The 21241-nt window shown below is 40.5% G+C and overlaps 1 protein-coding gene across 1 annotated transcript in view; it reads left to right on the forward strand.

Annotated features, from left to right (window-relative positions):
* Positions 1-21241, forward strand: part of ABCA1 (ATP binding cassette subfamily A member 1) — a 767698-nt gene that overhangs the window by 530993 nt on the left and 215464 nt on the right. Inside the window, exons 23-26 of the mRNA XM_044068257.1 lie at positions 14683-14903; positions 15746-15818; positions 16777-16979; positions 19247-19295. Of these exons, the coding sequence (XP_043924192.1) occupies positions 14683-14903; positions 15746-15818; positions 16777-16979; positions 19247-19295 (546 nt within the window). The remainder of the gene's footprint in view (positions 1-14682; positions 14904-15745; positions 15819-16776; positions 16980-19246; positions 19296-21241) is intronic.

The following is a 21241-nucleotide window of genomic DNA, read 5'->3' on the forward strand; positions in this document are numbered from 1 at the left end:
TGATTTTTTTTTGGTTCTCCATGCTTGCATGATCTGTTCTACAGCAAACACTAGAAATTATATTGTATGATGATTAGGACTTATGGTAACTGGCAGTTGTAAGCAGATCTGGCATTTGATCGGTGCAACCCATTCAGTGTAGCTTTGGTCATTAGGTCCAGGATCACGTGTGTTGGTCTCTTTAAATCAGTCCATTACATTTTTGGTTGCCGTCTTTACTAACAGGCTGTGCCAGAGTGCTGTTAGCTTGGAAGAATTGGAACTAGTGTGATGTTCTGTGGGGTCCTTTCTGTGGCTTGTCAATGTTTCAGGGCTGGGGTGTAAGTTAGACTGGCCTTTCCTTCTCCTACTAGTGTTTTTCATGGTGTCAGGTGAGAATATGAAAAGGTATTTGATTGATCTTTCTCCCCAAAATGAGTTACAGGGATCCAGTGTTTTGAAGTGGGTACGTTCTTTGCAGGTGGCAGTCAAACAGAAGCCTTTGTTGTCAGGTTGTCTAGATTTGCTTCTGCACCCTTAATGAGAGTCAGGAACCTACTGGGAAAATATAGGTGTCATTATAGTACTTATCAGTCAGCCTGTTGTTTGTGAGCTTGGATCCATCATTTATTTTTACAGAAAGCATATCTTCCAGGTAGATGGGTTCTTAGCTAAGACTGGTTTCATCTTTTGAAGGGGATAGACCAGTTTTCAAATCATTCACATTCTGCATAATTAGAAGTCATATCAGCCTGAAGTGTCTGTTTTGTCTTTTATATTTATGTGCAAGTTTGAAGTTGATTTTCTGAAGTACAGAGGCAGGTATGAGCAGTGACTCACCTGGAGTAATCACTGTTTAAAGAACTGTCCTTTTCTTTTTTAGTAGTACTTAGCACAAGATGCATCTGCCTATTGTTTAATAAACCTGTCGAAAAGTAATTGCACTTGATGTTTCATTTTGCTTTAAGCATCCTTCAAGCTGAGACATAGGCAGTGACAAGCCATTCCCTGGCTGCAGTTGTTTTTTTTGTTATAGGAGATGTCATTGCTCATTACAGAATATGTGTAATTCCGCTCTTCCTTCTTGTTATAACCAAGGACAGTAGAATAATGTCGGTGTTGCTGTTATGGCAGGCTGGTCCCAGAGGGGTAATTTATGGGACTTGCATACAGATAGACAGTGAACTCCTTTTTAGCGCAGTAATCCTCCATTCATGCTTATATTTCTGAGCAGAAAAAATAAAATAACATAAAAATAACTCTGTTGTGGTATAGGAAAAACTGTACTGACCAGAGAGCTGCACTTAGAGCAGACACCTTATCCTTCAGTCAAACATTGACAATGCAAAGGTTCTGTCAGTGGGAGCCCACAAAGCACGAGATTCCCCATAATTGTATTAGGATAATGACCTTGTTTTTTGCTGTTACACATAATAAATTCTTTGAGTTGCAGTTAGGCATGATGGTGGAACACAGCAGAAAACGGAACAGATTCTTAATAAGGTAATACTTATTAGACATGATGGTAGAGCACGGATTCTTAATAAGGTGATACTTATACTTTTTTAAGTGTCCATTCCATGCTGTTCTCTTTTGCACTTCCATGCCAGAAGGGGAACACAGTGATTGGTAATGTCTGCATTACAGGAGGGCACACTACTCACTGTTTACTATGCACAACAGAGGTAAAAATTAAAATATCATTAAATAATCATGATAGTTTCTATGATAACGTAGCTACTGAAAAAATGTATATAATTCTTCTGTGTAATCCAAAGTCAGATTTGCATAGCTGTGGGCCATTTTGTTTTGCCACAGTGCCGTGACTTTTAACTGTAAATAAGTAAATATAATTGTGAGCTAAGGCAAACTTCAGCAACTTTAAAATAAAACTTGAGATCAGATTTTGTCCTTTTCATTCTTCCTCATTGATGAGTCTCAGATCAGACATCAGATCTTATTCATCCACTTCTTCCAGACTTAGGCTCTGAGTCTCAAGCTCCTTTCTCTTCCCATAATGCACTACACTTTCTCTAACTGCCCAGATCTTATTTGCCGTGCTTCATGTCCAGACGTGGTTTTGGAGTCTCATGACTACCAGTGATTAAGATAAGTTTCTTTCCCAAAAATTTTCCAAAAATCTCTTTATTGATATTGTTATATTTGTACCTTATAGCGAATTACTGTTTTTTCTGATTTCCTCCCCTTACTTTAGCCCTTTAGCTCTTGAGAGGTGTTAGGGGTCTTAGTTCTCCTCTGTCCTTCAGTGCCATTGTCACTTATTTCCCCTGTTTAAAAATAAATAAAAATAAAAAATAAAAATGTATACTATCTTAAGAGTTTATTTCTGGTATTGTAATTGTTGTTGTTCTTGTTGTTATTATTGCTGTATTTCTCCTTAGGTTCTGCTCTGTTATGGCAGACAAACCTACAAGTTTTAAATGATGCACTTCTTGTGGGCATAAGATTCTGACCTCAGATGCCCACAAAACATCTGTTGTCTAGGACCAGTGCATTTAGATTCTAACTACTCGGCATGTACAGCCTTTAACCCCCAGGCCTTGGCCAACCGCTGAAACAAATTAATCTTGAAAGGCCTTCTACCTGCATCATCTGCCTCAGGGGCTCCAACCCCCTCGAGCATGCCAGCTCCAAGAGATCCCTTTTTGCCTCTTCCAGGGACTCTTCAGAGCCAAGTCAAAATCAATCCAGGCCCTTGGATCTTACACCCCAGATCTGAGTGAGACCAAGAAAACGTTGAATCCTAAAGAACCTTCAGATCTTGGTGGTCGATCCATGTGGCAAACCTATTTCCTTGGATCCTAGTTCTTTGGCTCTGAGTGGATCCAGGACTATCTTGTATCCTAGGGCCTCGGATCAGGAACCTATTCTACTTTATAGTTCACCTATACCAAGTACAACTTCTTCGGATATGAAACTTTTGGATCCTATGATATGAACTTGACTGCCTACTTCTCAAGTAGAACCAGTCTCACCAGCTCTTCCAGTAAAGGTTCTCCAGATACTAACCAGATCTAGGCATGCTTCCTTGGCATCATCCTCCAGGTATTCATGAAGTTTCACTGAGGCCGATATGGACAGGATGATGTGGAAGTTGCTCAGAGTGGAGAACCAGATGGGGGGTCCTGCTATCTCCGTTCCATCTAGGATCCATGAGTGCTGCATCTCCTACTTTGCTGACTCCTCTTACAGTCTGTCCTTCAGTTTTGTATACACAAGACCCTAGTTTCCAAAGAGAGCCAAGGTCTGATCCAAGGAAGCTCCCTTCCTTAACTCCAACTACATCCCTGACCAACCCTGTTCCTTTCTTTCGGATCAGAGCAGGTCCCAGATTGGACACATCTACACAGTCTTTGGGGGGGGGGTTGGGGGGGTTGCCTTCGGGTCTGACTTTGTGGGATACTATACTTCCTGTCAGAGCTTCAGCCCTCGACAGCTCGGGTCTGGTTCTTTCGGGAGGACTCCGATCCATGGTTAGCTCTGCTCTCTCTCCTCTGGAATCTTTGGCTCCGAGAGAGGGGGTTTCCTTGGGTCCATCAGCCTTCCAGGTTGCAGAAGGTGCTTTCTGCAGGATTAGATAAGCATCTCCTCAACCCCCTGAGTGTGTCCCACCCTTAATAAGATCGGAGCACTGAGCCCGTCATGCCTGCCATAGGTCAGCCTGCCCCGGGGAGATTCCAAACCACTTCATCCCAGGAATTCCCCCTTCTTCTGATAGCTGTCCAGAGCACACTATAGATTAGGTCCCTTGAAAGAAGAAGTGTAAAAGGAGGCAAATAGACTCCCCTATGGAGTCTGTCACAGAGGACACTGACTTTGATGAGGGAGAAGGATTCCCCCCGATCACCACCTGACAGTGTCTTTTTCGGAGACATCCTGGAACTCCTTAGGCAGAAAGGTGGCTGGTCCTTCTTCTGAGGAGTCGGTGTTCCTAGAGGCCTTCAGGGAAGGCCCATCTACATCCTGGGTGTCTCCCCCGGCAGATGCACTGAATGATTTAGTTTCCCGCTGGGCCTGGAAGGAACCGGACATGGTTGAAGCTGTACCCAAGTGCCCAGATAAGATTCTCAGCCCACATTCTAGTCGTCTCCATTCGAGCAAAGGTATCCTGGTAGATTTATTTATTATTTATTTATTTATTTTACATTTGTTAACCGAGGGTGTCTGACTGAGCCGAAAAGGCCCTTTTTCAGCAGAGGCCTGGGGAGAAAAGCTCCACAAAGAAAAATTACAGACACATTTAATTATTTAGACATAATCAGTATACACACAAATTACAAGAGACATGTTTTTACAGTGGTATGCGGCACAAACAGTTACAGTGGAGAGTACAATCAAAAAAATATTAATTTTAAAAATAAAGGTAAGTAATAGATTTGTGGTAGCTGAACTTTGGAATGTAGGTAGAATACATACATAGTACACAGGTACAGTACATACATTGTAGATTAGCCAGTGTTTGTGAGTAAGATTGAAAACTATTATCAATTGCTCTAGATTTAGTATGTATATGTTATCCTTTCACTAGCCTGGGAGCAATCATGGCACTGCCAACTTTGCTTGAGATGTTGCCTGATGAGGTCTTTAAAGGAGGCTTTGGATGATGTGTTTTGAATGCTAGTAGGGACAGAGTTCCATTTTAGCCACTGAACTACTATATAGTGCATCTCCAAAGCTATTGTAGCTGTTGGTGACTTCTAGTAGTAGTTTGCTAGATGATCTAAGAGGCCTTTTGGCTGAGTGATGTACTAGGTTTTTGAGGGCAGGACACTTATTGGGAGGTAATAGATAGAATGACAGAGGCAGAGCTGATTGTAGGTTAGGAGGTTGGGCAGTTCAAGCCAGTGGAGCTGTCTCAAAGCAGTACAGTGATGAGTTCTATATGAGCAATTTGCAGCAAAGCGGGCAATTCTGTTATAGCAAGCTTCCATTTTGCTTAGTTCAGTTTTGTTGAGATTAGTCAGAATGGATGGATAAAAGTTGGAGCAATGGCTGATCTTGTGTTGTTGGTAAGAAATGGTTTGATAGTGACCCCAGTTAGGCATGTACAATATTAATAGTTAAGTTCAGATGACTATCATATTTTAGGTGGGAGTCTATGGTTATTCCCAATAGCTTAGCCTGTGCCACTGGAGCAATTGGAGTAGCATTTGTGGAGTAGATAGTGAATTGACTATTAGTGTTTTTGTTAGAACTGGTTATAATCATAAGCTGAGTTTTCTTTGGATTGAGGATAAGTTGGGCTTTGGTAGGGTAGTTTTCAACATCAGAGAATGCTAGTTGAGTTGTTTGCAGGAGGGTGGGAATGTTTTGTGCAGCACAGATTAAGGTAGTGTCATCTGCATACTGAATTATAGATGCATGCTGTGTGGAGGTGTGGAGGTCATTTGTGAAGACTGTGAATAGTAGTGGTCCTAAGATAGAACCCTGTGGGACTCCTATAGTTATGGGCAGCTAAGGAGAGAGAGAATTTTCCCATTTCACAGCTTGGTACCTGTCAGTTAAGTAGCTTTGGAACCAGGTAAGAGTGGAATTAGATAAATGATATTGGTTTAGTTTGTTTAGCAGGATTTGGTGTGAGACTGTGTCAAATGCTTTGGACATATCCAAAAAGAGTTGACACTTGCAGGCCTTCATTTTTGAGACGGTTTACTGTGTCTGTGAAGCAGAGGAGAGCTGTAGTGGTACTATGGGCAGGTCTGAAACCATGCTGAGTAGGTGACAGGATGTTGCAGTCTAGGAGATAGTTTAGCATCTGGGTATGGATGCATTTTTCTAGGATTTTGGCCAGGGGAGAGTAAAGCAATGGGTCTGTAGTTATTAAGTTCAGTGGAGGTCCCGCCTTTATGTATGGGTGTAACATAGGATATTTTCCAGAGTTTGGGCACATAGTTTTCAACAATTGATCTGTTTATGAGAGTGGAGACTGGGATAGCAATAGCATCTGCTGTAAGTTTCAAGAAATAGCTGGGGAGTAGGTCGGCTGCTGTTGATGAGGTTTTTAGTTTGGAGAGCATGCTTTTGATTGAAGTGGTGGAAACTGTTTTGAGGGTAAAGCTTGTATTAGTGTTATTTGTGTTGGGGGGGATAGTGAGAAAGGAACTGTCCTGTGATAAGAAGGAGCTAGCTGAACAAAGCTCCGCTCTCCATCCGCTGAACAAGGAGTCTCGGGTGATGGACAGACATGGAAAGCACGTCTATGCCTCAGCTACTTTCTCTCATAGGTCGTTAAACCATTTGCCATATTTCAGCCATTTGCAGAAAAATTTGGTCAAGGAGTGCAGAGACCATGTAAGAGGAAAGCTTGAAGAAAGTTTCTCTCCAACTGGCCACTCTCTCCTCCCTTGCAAATTCCTCAATGAGGCTGATTTTGCACACGGCAGAAGGCACCTTGTGGGCAGCCGGTGCAGGCATAGCCATTAGGTCACAGACCTGGATGTGGCTTTGTGACTTTGCAGAGCCATTCAAGGCATAATTTATTAATGCACCATTTGACAGTTCGTTCTTGTTTGTACAGTCAGTGAAAGACACACTAACCCGCAGTGAGCAGGAAAGAAAGACCTTGTCTTCCATGGAGATCAAGTTCTCTACCCCTCAGAGGACCTTCTCAAGGAATCCGCCAGGAGGGAAGAAAATTTGGTTCAGAAAGTCTCAAGGATCTTTCCAAGACCCATGCGGCGACAACTCCTCCAGAGGCAGAGGAGGGGGTTTTAATGGCAGACACTGTCCATGAAGCAGAGGGGGTCTGCAAAAACCAGGATTTCAGGAAGCCGTTTTCTGACAGACCCTATCAGCGCTCCAGAAGCGCTGCCCGACTATTCTACTGTGGAGGCAGTCAGGGGCCATGTATCCTTGCACCTAGATGCCTGGACAAACATAACAAACAATTCCTGGGTTCTAAACGTTATATCCAGAAGCTGTTGCATTCCCTTTTCCCTTTTGTCCTCCAAGTCCCAGGAGGAAACTCCTCGACGTACCACCCAATCAGAGGGAATACGCTGTTCAAGAAGTCCAAAGACTTCTTAGGAAAAAAGTCATCCAAGAGGTCCTGACCAAACAAAGAGGATTCGGAACTTATTCTTGATTCTTTTTAGTGACAAAGAAAACAGGGGACCTGAGACCTATTCTAGACCTCAGCAATCTGAATCAGTTTGTCAAGAAGTCAAAGTTCTGAATAGTTATGGTCCATACCATTCTGCCTTTTTTTCGCAAGGATGATTGGATGTGCTCAGTGGATCTTCGGGGCATGCACTATCACATCAAAATAGAAAGACACTGCAGAAGACACTTGTATTTTTAGCTGGGAGCCAGTCATTACTAGTTCAGAGCACTGTCCTTTGGACTCGCCACAGCCCCACGGGTATTTACCAATGTCTGCCAGTGGTAGTGGCTCACCTGAAGTAAAAAGAATTATGGATGTTTCCCTATCTAGATGAGTGGCTCCTCACTGCACCAACAAAGCATCGACTGCTTTAGTCCGGAAACTATCCAGTAAAGACCTTCAAACATCTGGGCATCAACGATAAATGTAGAAAAATCAGACTTGATCGCCATACAAAACCTAGAATTTATAGGAACACAGTTGAACACAAGTGGCTTCCTTACCGAGACATTGCATAGTGTCTCTAAGAAAAGAGGTTCATAAAGTATTGGATATGCCTTCTCCACCAGCCAAATTAATACTGCAGGTTTTGGGTTCAGTGGCAGCTGCAGTAGTTCTACTTCCTTTAGCGAGGTTCTTCATGAGAGTACACCAGTGGACGTTAGCAGCTCAGTGGTCCATTCTCTACCAGGTTACCAAGCATTACAGCGAAAAGAGTATTCACACAAGTAAAAAGCCAAAAGCAGAATGTAAGCAACAGAACGCCAGTAGCAGGTTAACGTATTTTAATAACAACGTTTTCGCTACTGTTAAACAGTAGCTTCCTCAGACAATAGAAATAAGGCGCCAAAGCACTTTATAACAGGTAAGCCATACCCAAATGACATCATATCCTGTACAGGTGGAAATCGTGCTCATCTATTTATTTAAACAAACACCAGGGATCTAAAGTGAAAATATACCTGGCGTTACCATACTTAAAATCCTAAAAACATATCTAATGCATGAGCCAATACACACCCGACCCAGCAAATGTCTATGTACAATTAGGTATAAACAGTTTTTAATATATTTTATGTAAAATACTGAAATAAAAATGAAAAATAAAAGATATATATATAAAAAACCCAAGGTGTACACAATAAAACATCAATGCCATACCTAGCAAGCAGAAGCATAATTCTCAATTCAACCCAAGTCTCCGAAAGAATTTTGCTATAATACACTTACCATCTTATGTAATTTTTAAAAAGCTCATGTTTTGAGTTCAAGTTTAATAATGCACCAAAATAGGACCCTAAAGTCCAATATTATCAAGCAATTTATTATAACCTATAAAGTCAAGATCTAAGGTAACTTTTGTATTTTAATATAACAGATATGTTACATGCTTCATTTAACCCTGGTGGGGCAAAAGCATTAAGAAGCAGTTGCCATTCCAACTCTTTTATTTCCAGTAATAAAGGTTGGGGCCCCCCTCTTATGCCTAAAGTTACCATGTCAATCCCCATAAAGCAGAAACTGTGCCCAGGGTTTTCAATGATATGCTTTGAAAGAGCATTGTCCGGTTTTTGGTTTTTTATAGCATAATTATGTTGGTAAATTCTGTCCCGTAATCTACGGTCAGTTTTACCAACATAAAATGCCCGGCAACAATTGCATAGGGCAATGTACACCACGGACGTATCACAGGAAGTCCTATACTTGATGAAATACTTTTCATCTTTAATAGAAAAAGAGTTCCCTGCCTTTATTAATCTACACCAGTTGCACATGCCACAGGCAAAAGTGCCAGTTTGCCTAAATCCTGTATTTTGTGTGTCCCAAGTTTGCAGAAGGTCCTTGAGGTTTTTACCCCTTTTAAAAACAAATAGGGGATAAGCCCCCAAGGCATCAAGCAGGTGTGTGTTGTTTAAAATGAACTGCCAGTTTTTCCTGATAATGGAACACATTATACCAGCATGATTGCTGTAGGTAACAATGAACCTGGACATATAGTCACTAGGATTTTGAATAGGCTCATCTAAATTACAGGAAGAAACTCCGGTAGGCAGGCAGTCGGTAGATGAATTAAGCAAGACAGTAGTATGTGTAATATTCAACCTAGTATCTTGTAGAAGGGGTGTATAAAACCCTGAAGCTCTTTTTCTGGAGACTTCATCAATCAAACTATCAATCAGTTCTGCTGGGTACCCCCTATTTAGGAACATGTTCTTGAGGGTGAAACACTCGTCATCAAAGGCCTTGGATGTATTACACATCCGTGTGGCTCTAACAAGTTGGCCCTTTACAATCGATCTTTTTTGTTTCCATGGATGACTGCTGGCGAAATGCAAGAAAGCATTACAATAGGTATGCTTCCTGTAAATGCTAGAAGCAATGCCAGTGTTGGAAAAATCTTTTATAAGTTTGACATCTAAATAATCAATTTCGCTGGCAGAAAATTTATAAGTGAATTTTAGGAAAGCACAGGACTCATTCACTCGTCATCAAAGGCCTTGGATGTATTACACATCCGTGTGGCTCTAACAAGTTGGCCCTTTACAATCGATCTTTTTTGTTTCCATGGATGACTGCTGGCGAAATGCAAGAAAGCATTACAATAGGTATGCTTCCTGTAAATGCTAGAAGCAATGCCAGTGTTGGAAAAATCTTTTATAAGTTTGACATCTAAATAATCAATTTCGCTGGCAGAAAATTTATAAGTGAATTTTAGGAAAGCACAGGACTCATTCATTTCCTCAACCAATTTAGTCGCAATGTCAAAGTCGCCCTGAATGAGAATGAACACGTCGTCTAAAAATCGAGTGTAAAATTTGTTAACATTTTCAAATAAGGGATTTTTAAAGAGGACGTTCATTTCCCAGTAGGCGACCACTAAATTGGCCACACTTCCACCGCAAGGGGATCCCATAGCGATTCCCCTTTTCTGTAAGTAATAGCGGTTGTTAAAAATGAAAAAGTTAGAGGACAAAATAATGTCCAAGAGTAGGGTGACTACTTCAACTTCATCTTTCGGAGCCTTTAGATGGAGTAACATGAGCTCAACCCATTCCAATGCTTCTTGATGTGGTATAGACGTATATAAGTCTACCACATCAATAGTAAGGAAGTTGTAGGAAGGTGAAAAAGGAACATCATTAATGGCTTGAAGAAAGGACCAGGAATCTTTGCAGATTTGCGGTAGTAACTTAAGGTATTTTCCCAAAATATGGTCAACCACTTTAGAACAAGGGTGGGTAATGGAACATCTCCCATCAACGAGGGCACGCATAAGTGGGTCCACTAAATTTTTGTGAATTTTGGGAATCCCAAACATAACAGGGACTTTGGGGAAAGAGATGTTAATAAAATTAAAGGTGTCAATATTTATTCTTCCCTCAATAAACAAGTCCCTGAGGTACCCTTTGATTTTGTTGTATTGCCCTGTTGTTTCATTTGGAGAAGAGAGTTCATAGGCAGGGGAGTCCAAGACCTTGGACATTCTAACATGATAGTCTTCTTTGTCAAGTATGACCAGGCCCCCACCCTTGTCTGGTTTCATCACCCTTATGGGTAAGTTCCGTAGGTTTTTCAAACTTGTTCTTTGTTCTAGTGAAATATTACTAGAATTGTTAAACCATTTGATGTTATCAAACAATTGTCTGAAATCAAGTTCGCAAACATACTCAAAGGTGTGTAAGATGGGGTGCAAGAGAGGGTTGAAACTGCTAAGTAATTTAAAAGGTGCATTTTCTGTATTAGGAAGGCCTTTGAACATTACTTTAAGGTTAAGGTTTCTTACAAAACACTTAAATTCTATCAATAATTTCGAAAGACACACCTTCTGATCAGGTACAAAGTTTAAACCATAAGCAAGCAGTTCAATAAGGTCTTGTTCGATTTCCAACCTCGAAAAGTTATAAACAGTAAAGTCACCTTTTTTATTACCAAGCATTGTCAGTTCCCATAAACTGTCATCGAAATGTAGGAATCACCTGTAGTGGTGGATGCAATCAGGCGACTTGTTTCTTAGCAGACTCTTTTCTCTTCCTGCCCTGATAGCCTCAGTGACCATGGATACATCCCAGTGTGGGTGGGGGTCATTACTGAGGAAGGATGATCCAAGGCATGTGGTTATCCGTCGAGACCAGTCTGCATATCAGTGCCCTAGGGATGAGAGCAGTCCTAATGCTGCAAGCCTTTCAGGACATTCTCCCTGTTGGGACGATTGCTATTCATACAGACAACATGTCAGTAATCTGATACATCAACAAACAAGGAGGAACCCATTCGTACCTGTTTTGCAAGGAGGCCATGAGAGTTTGGGAATGGGCAATATCTTCAGACCACTTTCTAGTTGCAGTGTAATTCCAGGGAAAACCAATGTCCTAGCAGACAGACTCAGCAGACTCAGATCTTTTCTGACTCCTCACGAGTGGTCGGGAATCAGTCAGTAGCAAACAAGATTTTCAGCGGTTGGGGCCAACCTTGTTGCAACCTGTTTGCCACTCCGCAGAACTTCCAAGTGCGCAAGTATTTTGCTTTGAACCCCCGAAGGGAGAGTCACTGAGGAATGCTCTAGTCCATGATTGGCCCCCGGGTCTCCTTTATGCTTACCTCTGATCCCAGAATTCCTACAGAAAGCCAACATATTGAAGAGCTTAGTAATGCTCATTGCCCCTTTCTTTCCTCATCAGGTATGGTTCCCCTTTCTTTGGTCTCATCTGAAGTATCCGCCTTGGATACTAGATCCCAGACAGGATCCCATATCCCATCTGTCCAACATTCAGCCCCCAAACTCCGCACCCTAAGGTTGACCACATGGTTTCTCCATTTCCAGTAATTATAAGAAAGTCCAGGTTCACCCCATCAGTCCGTGATATAATCCTGGCCTCTCAGAGGACTTCTACAAAGAAGGTCTACAGCAGTAAGCCGAAGCGATTTTCTATCTGGGCTTCTAAAGAGAATATTGGCCTTTCTCAGCTCCCACTTCAGCTGTCGTCCTTACCTTTAGTAGTCTTTTTCAAGAGGGAGCCAGTTTCTCCACCATTCATCTTCAACTGGCTGCTGTATTGCAAGGCATTTTTAAAGGGTATTTTTTCTTTGCCCCAATTAAAGACCCTTCTCCTCCTTGGGATCTCAATTTAGTGCTACAAGGACTTACCCAGAAGCCCTTTGAACCAGTGAATAGTTGTGACATGATGTTTCTGTCCTGGAAAACATTTTTTCTAGTTACTTCTGCTTTGAGATTTTCAGAGCTTCAAGCCTTGTCAATGAAACCTCTTTACATCATTTTTTCACAAAGACAGGGTATCATTAAGGACAGCCCCCTCTTTTATGCCTAAGGTAGCCACAGAATCCAACATCAGTCAGTTCAGTTACCAGTTTTCTTCCCCATTTTTCTAAATAAAGGAGAATATACCTTGCACCTTCTAGGTGTTCAAAGGCAATTATTTTTTATCTCCACACGACACGACATAAAGGTGTAGGAAATCTAATCAGCTGTTTGTCTCCTTCTCAGCAAACCATTCAGATTGTGCAGTTTCTAAGATTATCTTAGCCAGGTAGATTTTGGATTGTATATCCTCGCTTTATTCACAAAAAGTTGTTTCATTACCTAAACTACCGAAGCCCATTCCACCAGAGCTATGGCTACATTGTATACCTTCTCTTACAGGACTTCACTTGATGAGATTTGTGCTAAAGGCACCTGGTCTAAGATTCACACATTTTTCTCTCATTATAAGTTGCATATTATTTCTAGGAGTAGAGCATCCTTTGGCTCAACTGTGCTCTGGTACTTCCTTCCTTGAGGACCACCCAGGAGTTACGTAGCTGGAGACCCTGACCCATCAGTGAGGAAGTATAAAAAGAGCAACATCAGATTTAGAAGTTATGTACTTACCGTAACTAAGTATCTGTGTTGTCCATTTTCAATCTTCCTCACATCCCTCCCAGTCATCCCCTGGCCTAGTGCCTTCAAAAAGTTCTTGGAGGAAATTCAGAACCCTTAGTTTTTGGGTCTGAGCATCGTTTTTCTTCTATTCTCTATTCTGTTACTAGAGCCTATTATACTATAGGGCAGCAAGCTCAATCTGGGGAGTTAGAGAAGGTGTACTGCATTATGGGAAGAGGGAGGAGCTTGATTCTCAGAGTCTAAGTCTGGAAGAAGCGTCCGAATCAGATCCAGTGTCGGATCCGAGACCTATCAGTGAGGATGAATGAAAATGGAGAACACAGATACTTAGTTATGGTAAGTACCTACCTTTTAATTATGAACACTAAGTAGAAAGTGTTGCCCTGCTTACATGCTAAGAATGTGTAAAGTCACAGTATGCACGGTAACCACATACATTACTTAACACTGTGGGACCCACTCCATTCATATTCTCTAAGCTCACTGTCTAACTGGAATGGATTCTTCAGAAAGGGTGGAAGTCTCTTATCATATGGCTGCAAAAATGAATGCACCTGGGAAACAATACCAATGGCATATGGATTTTGGGGAGACAGTAGTGGTTCATAGTCATAAATGATTATTAGGCTAATGACCTCAGAGAGCCTTTGTAAGCCTAGGCATGAATCCCGAATGTATCTGACAAGTTGTGATACCACAGGGTTATTTTAACGGGATATATGTAGACTTGGGCATGGGTGGTCAAGCATTTATAGTCTGCATCTGTCTACTAGAGGCACAGGTGCTAGACCATTGGTAAATTTACAGTTCCCCATCCACTGGTCTGAGTTATGCTTTAATTGGGTTAAGGAAGAACTCTGCTTCACATTGATGCGAACCCTGTTCCAGAGAAGGACTAGCTGTGAGACACACACATGTCCCTCCAACATGCCCTATTTATGTTTCAGACGAGGTCTAGGTCCCTAGATCTCATAATTCCTATGTTATTTCTTTTGCAGATGTGCAACAGGTCCATCAGTGTGGGATCAGAAGCTCTTTTGTAGGCTAGGCATAGATCACTTTTCAGCAATATGTAGGAGAGAATACAAGGACAGAGCTCTGAGGCAGTCTTCACAGGATATGTTGTTTTGGCTATGTATTCTTTTTTGTGAGGAACATCTGTGGATGCTCCAGCTGTTACATATGCCTCAATGATTGGTCTGGTAAAGGCTCTGTCTTGGCATCCATAACAAACAAATGATAGGCATTGTCTTCACCCCAGATAGCCTGAGAAACCCCACCCTGAGCCAGTCCGTATCTCTTAGCCAAACCTCGGTGCTGAGCCTCACAGGTAGTTGAGTGTTACCTTGGTAGAAAAATCTTTTTTTCCAACATAATTCATTATTCTGTTTGTGTATTGCCACATTATACTGGCACTGATATTTGCATTCACATATTTTGAAGTTTTTTTCTTTTTCTATGAGTAATGACATTTAGAGACAGTTGCTGTGTTGCAAAAGTACAACTATTTGAAATATTTTGTGTCCTTTAGAATTCAAAGTAAAAAACAGAAATTGATTTGGTATTTGCATTCTTTCTGAGGAAGATTGGTGTATATTTTGGTAATTTATGTGATGATAAAAGAAAATCTTGCTAGTATTCTTCCTTTGGTATATTACAAGATGATTGTTTCACTCCCCAGGTCGCACTATTATCCTTTCCACTCATCACATGGATGAAGCAGATATCCTTGGTGACAGAATTGCAATTATTTCCCATGGCAAGCTGTGTTGTGTGGGCTCCTCCTTGTTCCTCAAGAACCAGCTGGGAACTGGCTATTATCTGACCTTGGTCAAGAAGGACTTTGACTCCTCCCTCAGTTCCTGCAGGAACAGCAGCAGTACCATGTCTTACTTAAAAAAGGTAAAACAAGTCTTTCAGAAGTTATTGCTGCAGAATAGTGAAAACACTGACACAAAATGCATCTCACAGAATCACAGAATACTGAGAAATTTTAATGTGCAATCTGTAATAATCTGGCTGAAGACAGTGTGTATGCATTCTTTTATTTTACAACTAAAACTGTGTACCCCTAGACTTATATTAAAACATTGCATGTCACATAACCACCATTTTACATTGTTAGGGGTTTGTCACATAAGCACCATTTTGCACTTAGGGTTGCATGGAAATAAACATACTAACTTTTACTTTCATGAAGGGAGGAGTGAAATGACCCCTTACTTTTAGCATCAGTCACTAATGTGGTAGCACTCCTCCATGATCTGCGGTTTCTTTCCCATATGTCATTGCACTAGTGTGGCTGTGGGTACTTGCCCCTGACACCCTTCCAGACGTGGGTACTACTGTCTGCTTTTATGTATTTCTCTGTCCCAAGGTGTTGCTGTGTGCAGTTTTGTGTAAAAGTTGACATTTTGCCACCTACTATTTTGTACAGAGTGAATGCTTAACTGGCTACTTTGTGTATAGTTAGACCCTGAATGCATTATAGTTAACTGAAAGGAGAACTCGATTATTCAACAGTTATAGAATGAAACCTGGGAGGTGGGACTGCCAGGTAAAGATTTTTCTGCAGTACTTGTACTAAAAATGCCATGCCGTGAAATTCATTCTGGTGGCCATTACTTAGTCTTACAGACTGTGAAGTGATTTTAACTGTCAAATAAAAGTTTGTTTTCATTTCAGCTTTACTAATTCATTATGCAGTAAGAAGATGGACTAATTGTATAATTTTTCTTGATTAGGAAGATAGTGTTTCCCAGAGCAGCTCTGATGCAGGCCTTGGAAGTGACCACGAAAGTGACACCCTGACTGTAGGTAAGAAGCAGCACATTGTGTAGAGATGTGTAGAGTGTGTAAATTGTTTACTAACCTTAAGAATGAATGGTCAACCTCTGCAGTAAGATGATGAAGTTAAACTTTAGTGCATGGAGCTGTGTGTAATCACTTTTGAAGACTCACTAGAAAGCTATTCAGTAATTTAAAGCACATGGCTGACCTGAGTTCTGTGCAGCTCAGATGGGCAGGTTAAAAGTGTGTACACTGTAATATTTTTATGGAGCTGGGAATGAGAAAATGCATGGAATGGCAACACTTAATGTGTATTCTGATCCGGAATTTCCAGTAATACTGGAAAACCAGAAGTGTTGATCTCCCCTAGTAGTACTGAATTGCACATGGGAAAACATCGCAATGGTAAACAGAGCATGAAATCTGCATATATGTTAATGATGGAAGGCATTTGTGTTATATTACTTCATTGGAGGCACATCTGTACTTTTCATTATACATATTGTGTTGAATGAATGTGCTCACATTAGATATTAGTTTGTCAATAAAAAACATGATTTTTAATGAATTGCGGAGTACACCATCTTTCTAGCATAGGCATAGGTTACCTCTTTACCTTGCTTGTGACCATTGTTTGAGTATAGACCTGAACGTGGGCTGGTCATCTGGGGTGGGAAGACAATTTGCAACGCACCATAATCTCCTCTTTTCAAGGGAAATGGAGCATATGTTTTCCACAACTTTGCTGCCTTCTGGTAGGTATGGAAGTAAGGACCACTTATAAAGAGGCACAAAAATAAAATTGGGGTGTGAGTAACCATCAGAAAAATACTGAGGTTTATTGTGCTTTAGAATGTAGCTTTTGAAAGATGGTGCATTGTTAATGTGAAAGAAAAGCAATATGTACACATCTAGAACCATTGACAAAAGACTGCTCAATCTAACATGCTTTGTTTTGTGGTTTCCTGTACCTGATGAATTCCAGATGTTTCTGCCATTTCCAGTGTCATTTTTAAACACGTGTCTGATGCTCGAATGGTGGATGATTTCGGGCATGAACTGACTTACATTCTGCCATATGCAGCTGCAAAGGAGGGAGCCTTTGTGGAGCTTTTCCATGAGCTTGATGACCGTCTGTCAGACTTGGGTGTTTCTAGTTATGGAATAGCAGATACAACACTGGAAGAAGTAAGTAAAAGCTAACACATTCCTGTTTAAAAATTGGAAATGCTCTGCACTTGCAGTATGAGTCAGTGAATGACCAAACTGGTAAATTTTAGAGACGTCTGCTCTGTTTTTACTTTAATACATAAACTCTGCATGAAAAAAAGCAAAATAAAAAGTAAAATTAATAACATTTTTTCAACGAACAATATGTGTTAAGTCAGTAAGAGGAGTGGCAAGTATCCTCATATAGTGTCATATACTTTGTTATGTATTCCATATATTTTACTGCATGTGTTTGTTTGTTTTTGAATAGAGCATTTGTGAGAATAGCCAGTCAGTAGATGCTTTGTTGTCAATAAGACCTGAACAGAAGTATAGCTTGCTCAGCCTGCTCCCTGTGCTAGTACCATTAACCAGATCTTCAGATGAAGAGCCAAAAAAAATGGACATTTCTTCTACTGTCACATGATCCAGGTGGCCAGATGCACAATAAGTCCCCTCCCGCCTCTCCAGCCATTTAGGTCCTGTTTCTGTGCCCTACCCCCAGCCCTCCTCTCTTTTATTTAAAAAAACAAGTAAGTAAATAAATAAATAAATAAGAATACCTTCTTATAAACGTTAGCGAACTGCTTGCTACAAATGTAGCAAAAGTTGCTACAGTTTACACCTTGCCTGCACAGAGTGCTACACCTCTCATGTTTTAGTTAAAACAAATTCTTCTACAAAAGTAGCAAACAGTTGCTACAGTGTATATCTTGCCTGCATGGAATGCTACAATTCCCTGATTTTAGTTTAAAAAAAGAAAAATATATTTTTTAAACTGTAGCAAACAGTTGCCGCAATTTAGACCACTAATCACAAGAGTATCAGCCAAGAATAACACAAGTAACCAAAAATAAACTTTGCAAAAAACAGCCATAAACAGGCAGTGTGTAGAGTTGTTGTTGTGTCTTTCGGCTTTTCCCGGTTAGGGGTCGCCACAGCGGAACTCCGGTCCTCTAATGATTGGCAGTAGATTTTTACGTGCCAAGTTGCCGGGCCTGACGCACAACCTTCAGTGAAGGTATGCCCATTCACACATGTCTCCACACAGAAGACGCTCTAGCTGAGAATCAAACAGGACAACGTCCTACTGTGAGGCGACAACGCTACCGCAGCACCACCACCGCAGTAGGCAGTGTGTAGAGTAATGTATTAAAATAATTTATTAACCAATAGATGAGTTAAGCACTTTCTTCCCTAAGTACTGGACTTCATCAGAACTAAAATAACAGGTCGCCATTAATCTTAAATACATCATGTAGTAAGAAAACATCAGTACATAAAACCAGAACATGAAATAAATAATTCAATTTAACCTTGCAGCACTAATCACAAACGAGTTAAACTTGGAGAGATTGAAGGCCGAATTTAAAAACAAATTTAAGAATCATTACAAAAGTGACTGAATGAATACAATAAAATCACAGTAAAAACAGTAGATGCAATAAGTATGTCTGATAAGAGGAAGAGTGAAGCACAGGTTAAGCATCATATTTTTACAGGATAGATTGTATAAGATGTACACTCATTTTCTAGACTACATAGAAATCTGTATATCTGATATGTAAATGAAAATATAAGCCTTCCCTCTGATGTTTTGGTAATTTCTTGTTGTCTCCTTGAGAACACAAATACTTTGTCCAAAACAACATAGCATTTTATACAAAACGTGATATTTGAATGGTGAAAAAAATTCTGAGCTTCAGGCTATAACTTCTAAATAGTTATGTTTATCTAGTTGGCTTTTTACTTTGCATGCCAGCAGTCCCTTTATGTGCAAATTTCACATTTTTCCCCGAAAGCCGTTGCATTGGAATTACTTTTAAGTTCTGCATAGTGCTTTGAGAGTTTGGCTTCATGCACTGGACATGAATGTAGTCCTTTGCACAGTATCCATGGTACTGATCCTTCAATGTTGTCCATTGAGCTGTTTAAACCCTTAACACCCCTTCTGAAATGAGAGTGTCGTGTTTGTAGGGGGCTTCATACTTGAGCTATAGAGTGACAGTTGCAAGTGTTTTTTTATTTAGCTTGGGGGCTGTCTTGTTGGCTAGTTAACATTCTTTATTGTTTTCTACAAATTACTATTAGGATTGTTGTAGTTAGTTTACATAACTCATCACTGTTTCTGTTGTTCTTCTGTCAGCCCTTGTTAAGTGCTGCCTAATGTGCTTTAGGTAGTCTTTTAAGCAAGTTTTATTTGTGTAAGTCCTTCTGTTCTCTTTAACATTGTTTTTTTCTTTCAGATATTCTTAAAAGTTGCCAATGATACTGGAGTAGATGCTGAAACCGCAGGTATTTTGCTGTCTTATTTTTAGCACTTATCTTTGTACCACTGTAATAAGTATACCATTCTTGTTAAGCGTATGGAAATGTTTATTAATTTTGTGCTTCACGATTCTGTTCTTAATCATGCTACACACATATTTTAGGAATACTATATCACGTACAGAGAAAACTAAGTGTCCATCTGGCTAGTTGTAGTTGATTCAGTTCTGGAGAGATTTAGTGTTATAGTGTTACAGCCAGCATCTGTGTTGGACATGTGTCTTTCATGCAGCCATGGCCTGTCTTGAGATTTCTACCAGGATTGTTGACTAGCATTGACAATTCACTCCCATCTCTCTGCCAGGCCATTCTTTGGCTTACTGCTTGATCCCTGCTCAGTTAGAGTGCAGTCAGAGGTTTATCCCTCTGCACCAGAGTGTAAGATGGGGGTTGTCCCCTTGATGAACCCAGTACCAATTAAAGTTGTTAGGCCACATACAGCCATCTAAGATGAGGGAGGCATTTAAAACTTCTGTGGATATTCATTGTGTAGTCACATACAACATGGTGTGCATTGAATGCATTGAACAAGATACACGTAGCTTTATTCTTTGCTAAAGAACTATCAGGCCAAATGTGTTTATGTAATACCTTTTGAAATGGTTGTTGAACTGTATTATATTCCGCAGATGTGCATGGGAAGGAAATATTAGGTGTTGTCTTGGAAAGGGGGTTGCTCTACTGTATTTATAACTGCTTTTGTACCATCCTTCAAGGTGTCACACAAACAGTACAAGTACTGGGGTTACTCAGAACTTGGTGCTTTTCCTCCAGAAGATGCAATAGCTTACTTATGTCATCCAGGGTCAGTTTTAGGGCTAACGGTTCTTTGTACTCTGTTGCTGAAGCAGTTCTTTCATTTGCCTCTTCTGTTTTGTTGACAGTTATGAATTAATCCAAAACTGTTAGTGGTGGTACGTGCTTTGCAGTTCTCTAAGAAAGATGTTGCAGCCCTGCAGAAACTCACTGTTATTTATTATTATTATATTATAACAATCTGACAGTTGGCGCAGGGGATTAAGGCTGTAAGCTGTTCACATGAGGCTTCTTGTGAGAAAGGGTTTGATTCCCTCAGCCTTCATCTGCCTACTGTGTAAACTTGAGCAAGTGACTTAACCACACCATGCCTTGAGACAGTTGAGAATTTGGGCTAGACTCCTTAATGGTCTCCTGGACTGCATGCCTAGTAACTACCTTTGGAGTACCTTTTATTATGAGGAATCTACAAAAGTGATGGTCTTGTGATATACATTTTTTTTATCCTTGCTGGCTTACTTCTTAGGATTCTTTTTCAGAATACCCTGTTCTTCCTGATAAAGTACAGCTTGTCTTTGTAAGGAGACACCTTCCTTTTGTTATGAAAGGTGAGGTCAAGGTTGGTGTCACTAGGGATGAACCTTATAGAATTACAGGCAGTTAAAACATTCCACATGCTATCCTTTTCCACCATAGCATAGCCTTAATAGTCTTACCTGCTGCAAAAACTTCTTTTAGGTGTTTCGTGGAAATTTCTTGCATAACTGGGTGTTGTGATTGAAGTAATTCTAGGGAAGGCAGGAAATGTACCTGTTTGTCAGACAACCTTGTACATTGGTGCATGTTAACATTATTACTTGGCTGAACTGAAGGCTTCTCAAACTTTCTTATGGAAAATCACCAAATTTGAGTGAGCAGTCTGTTGTACAGTGTAATGACTCATAATGTTCAGAGCCTTTGGATTGCTTGACTTATGCTTTAAGCCTTGAGTTACCATCCCCAACATTCATGATCTGAGAAGAACAACTCTGACACTGCTGAGAATAGTCTTGGCTAGTACCTTTCCAATTTATCTCAGCAGAGTTTTGGTTTGGTAGTCATAGCAGATTCTGTAACGTACTTGTGTAGTCTACCCTTGTTATGTAATGTCCTACAGA

The sequence above is a fragment of the Protopterus annectens genome, chromosome 4.part0 (assembly GCF_019279795.1).
Source record: "Protopterus annectens isolate FY-2018-M chromosome 4.part0, PAN1.0, whole genome shotgun sequence".
Classification (NCBI taxonomy): Eukaryota; Metazoa; Chordata; order Ceratodontiformes; family Protopteridae; genus Protopterus; species Protopterus annectens.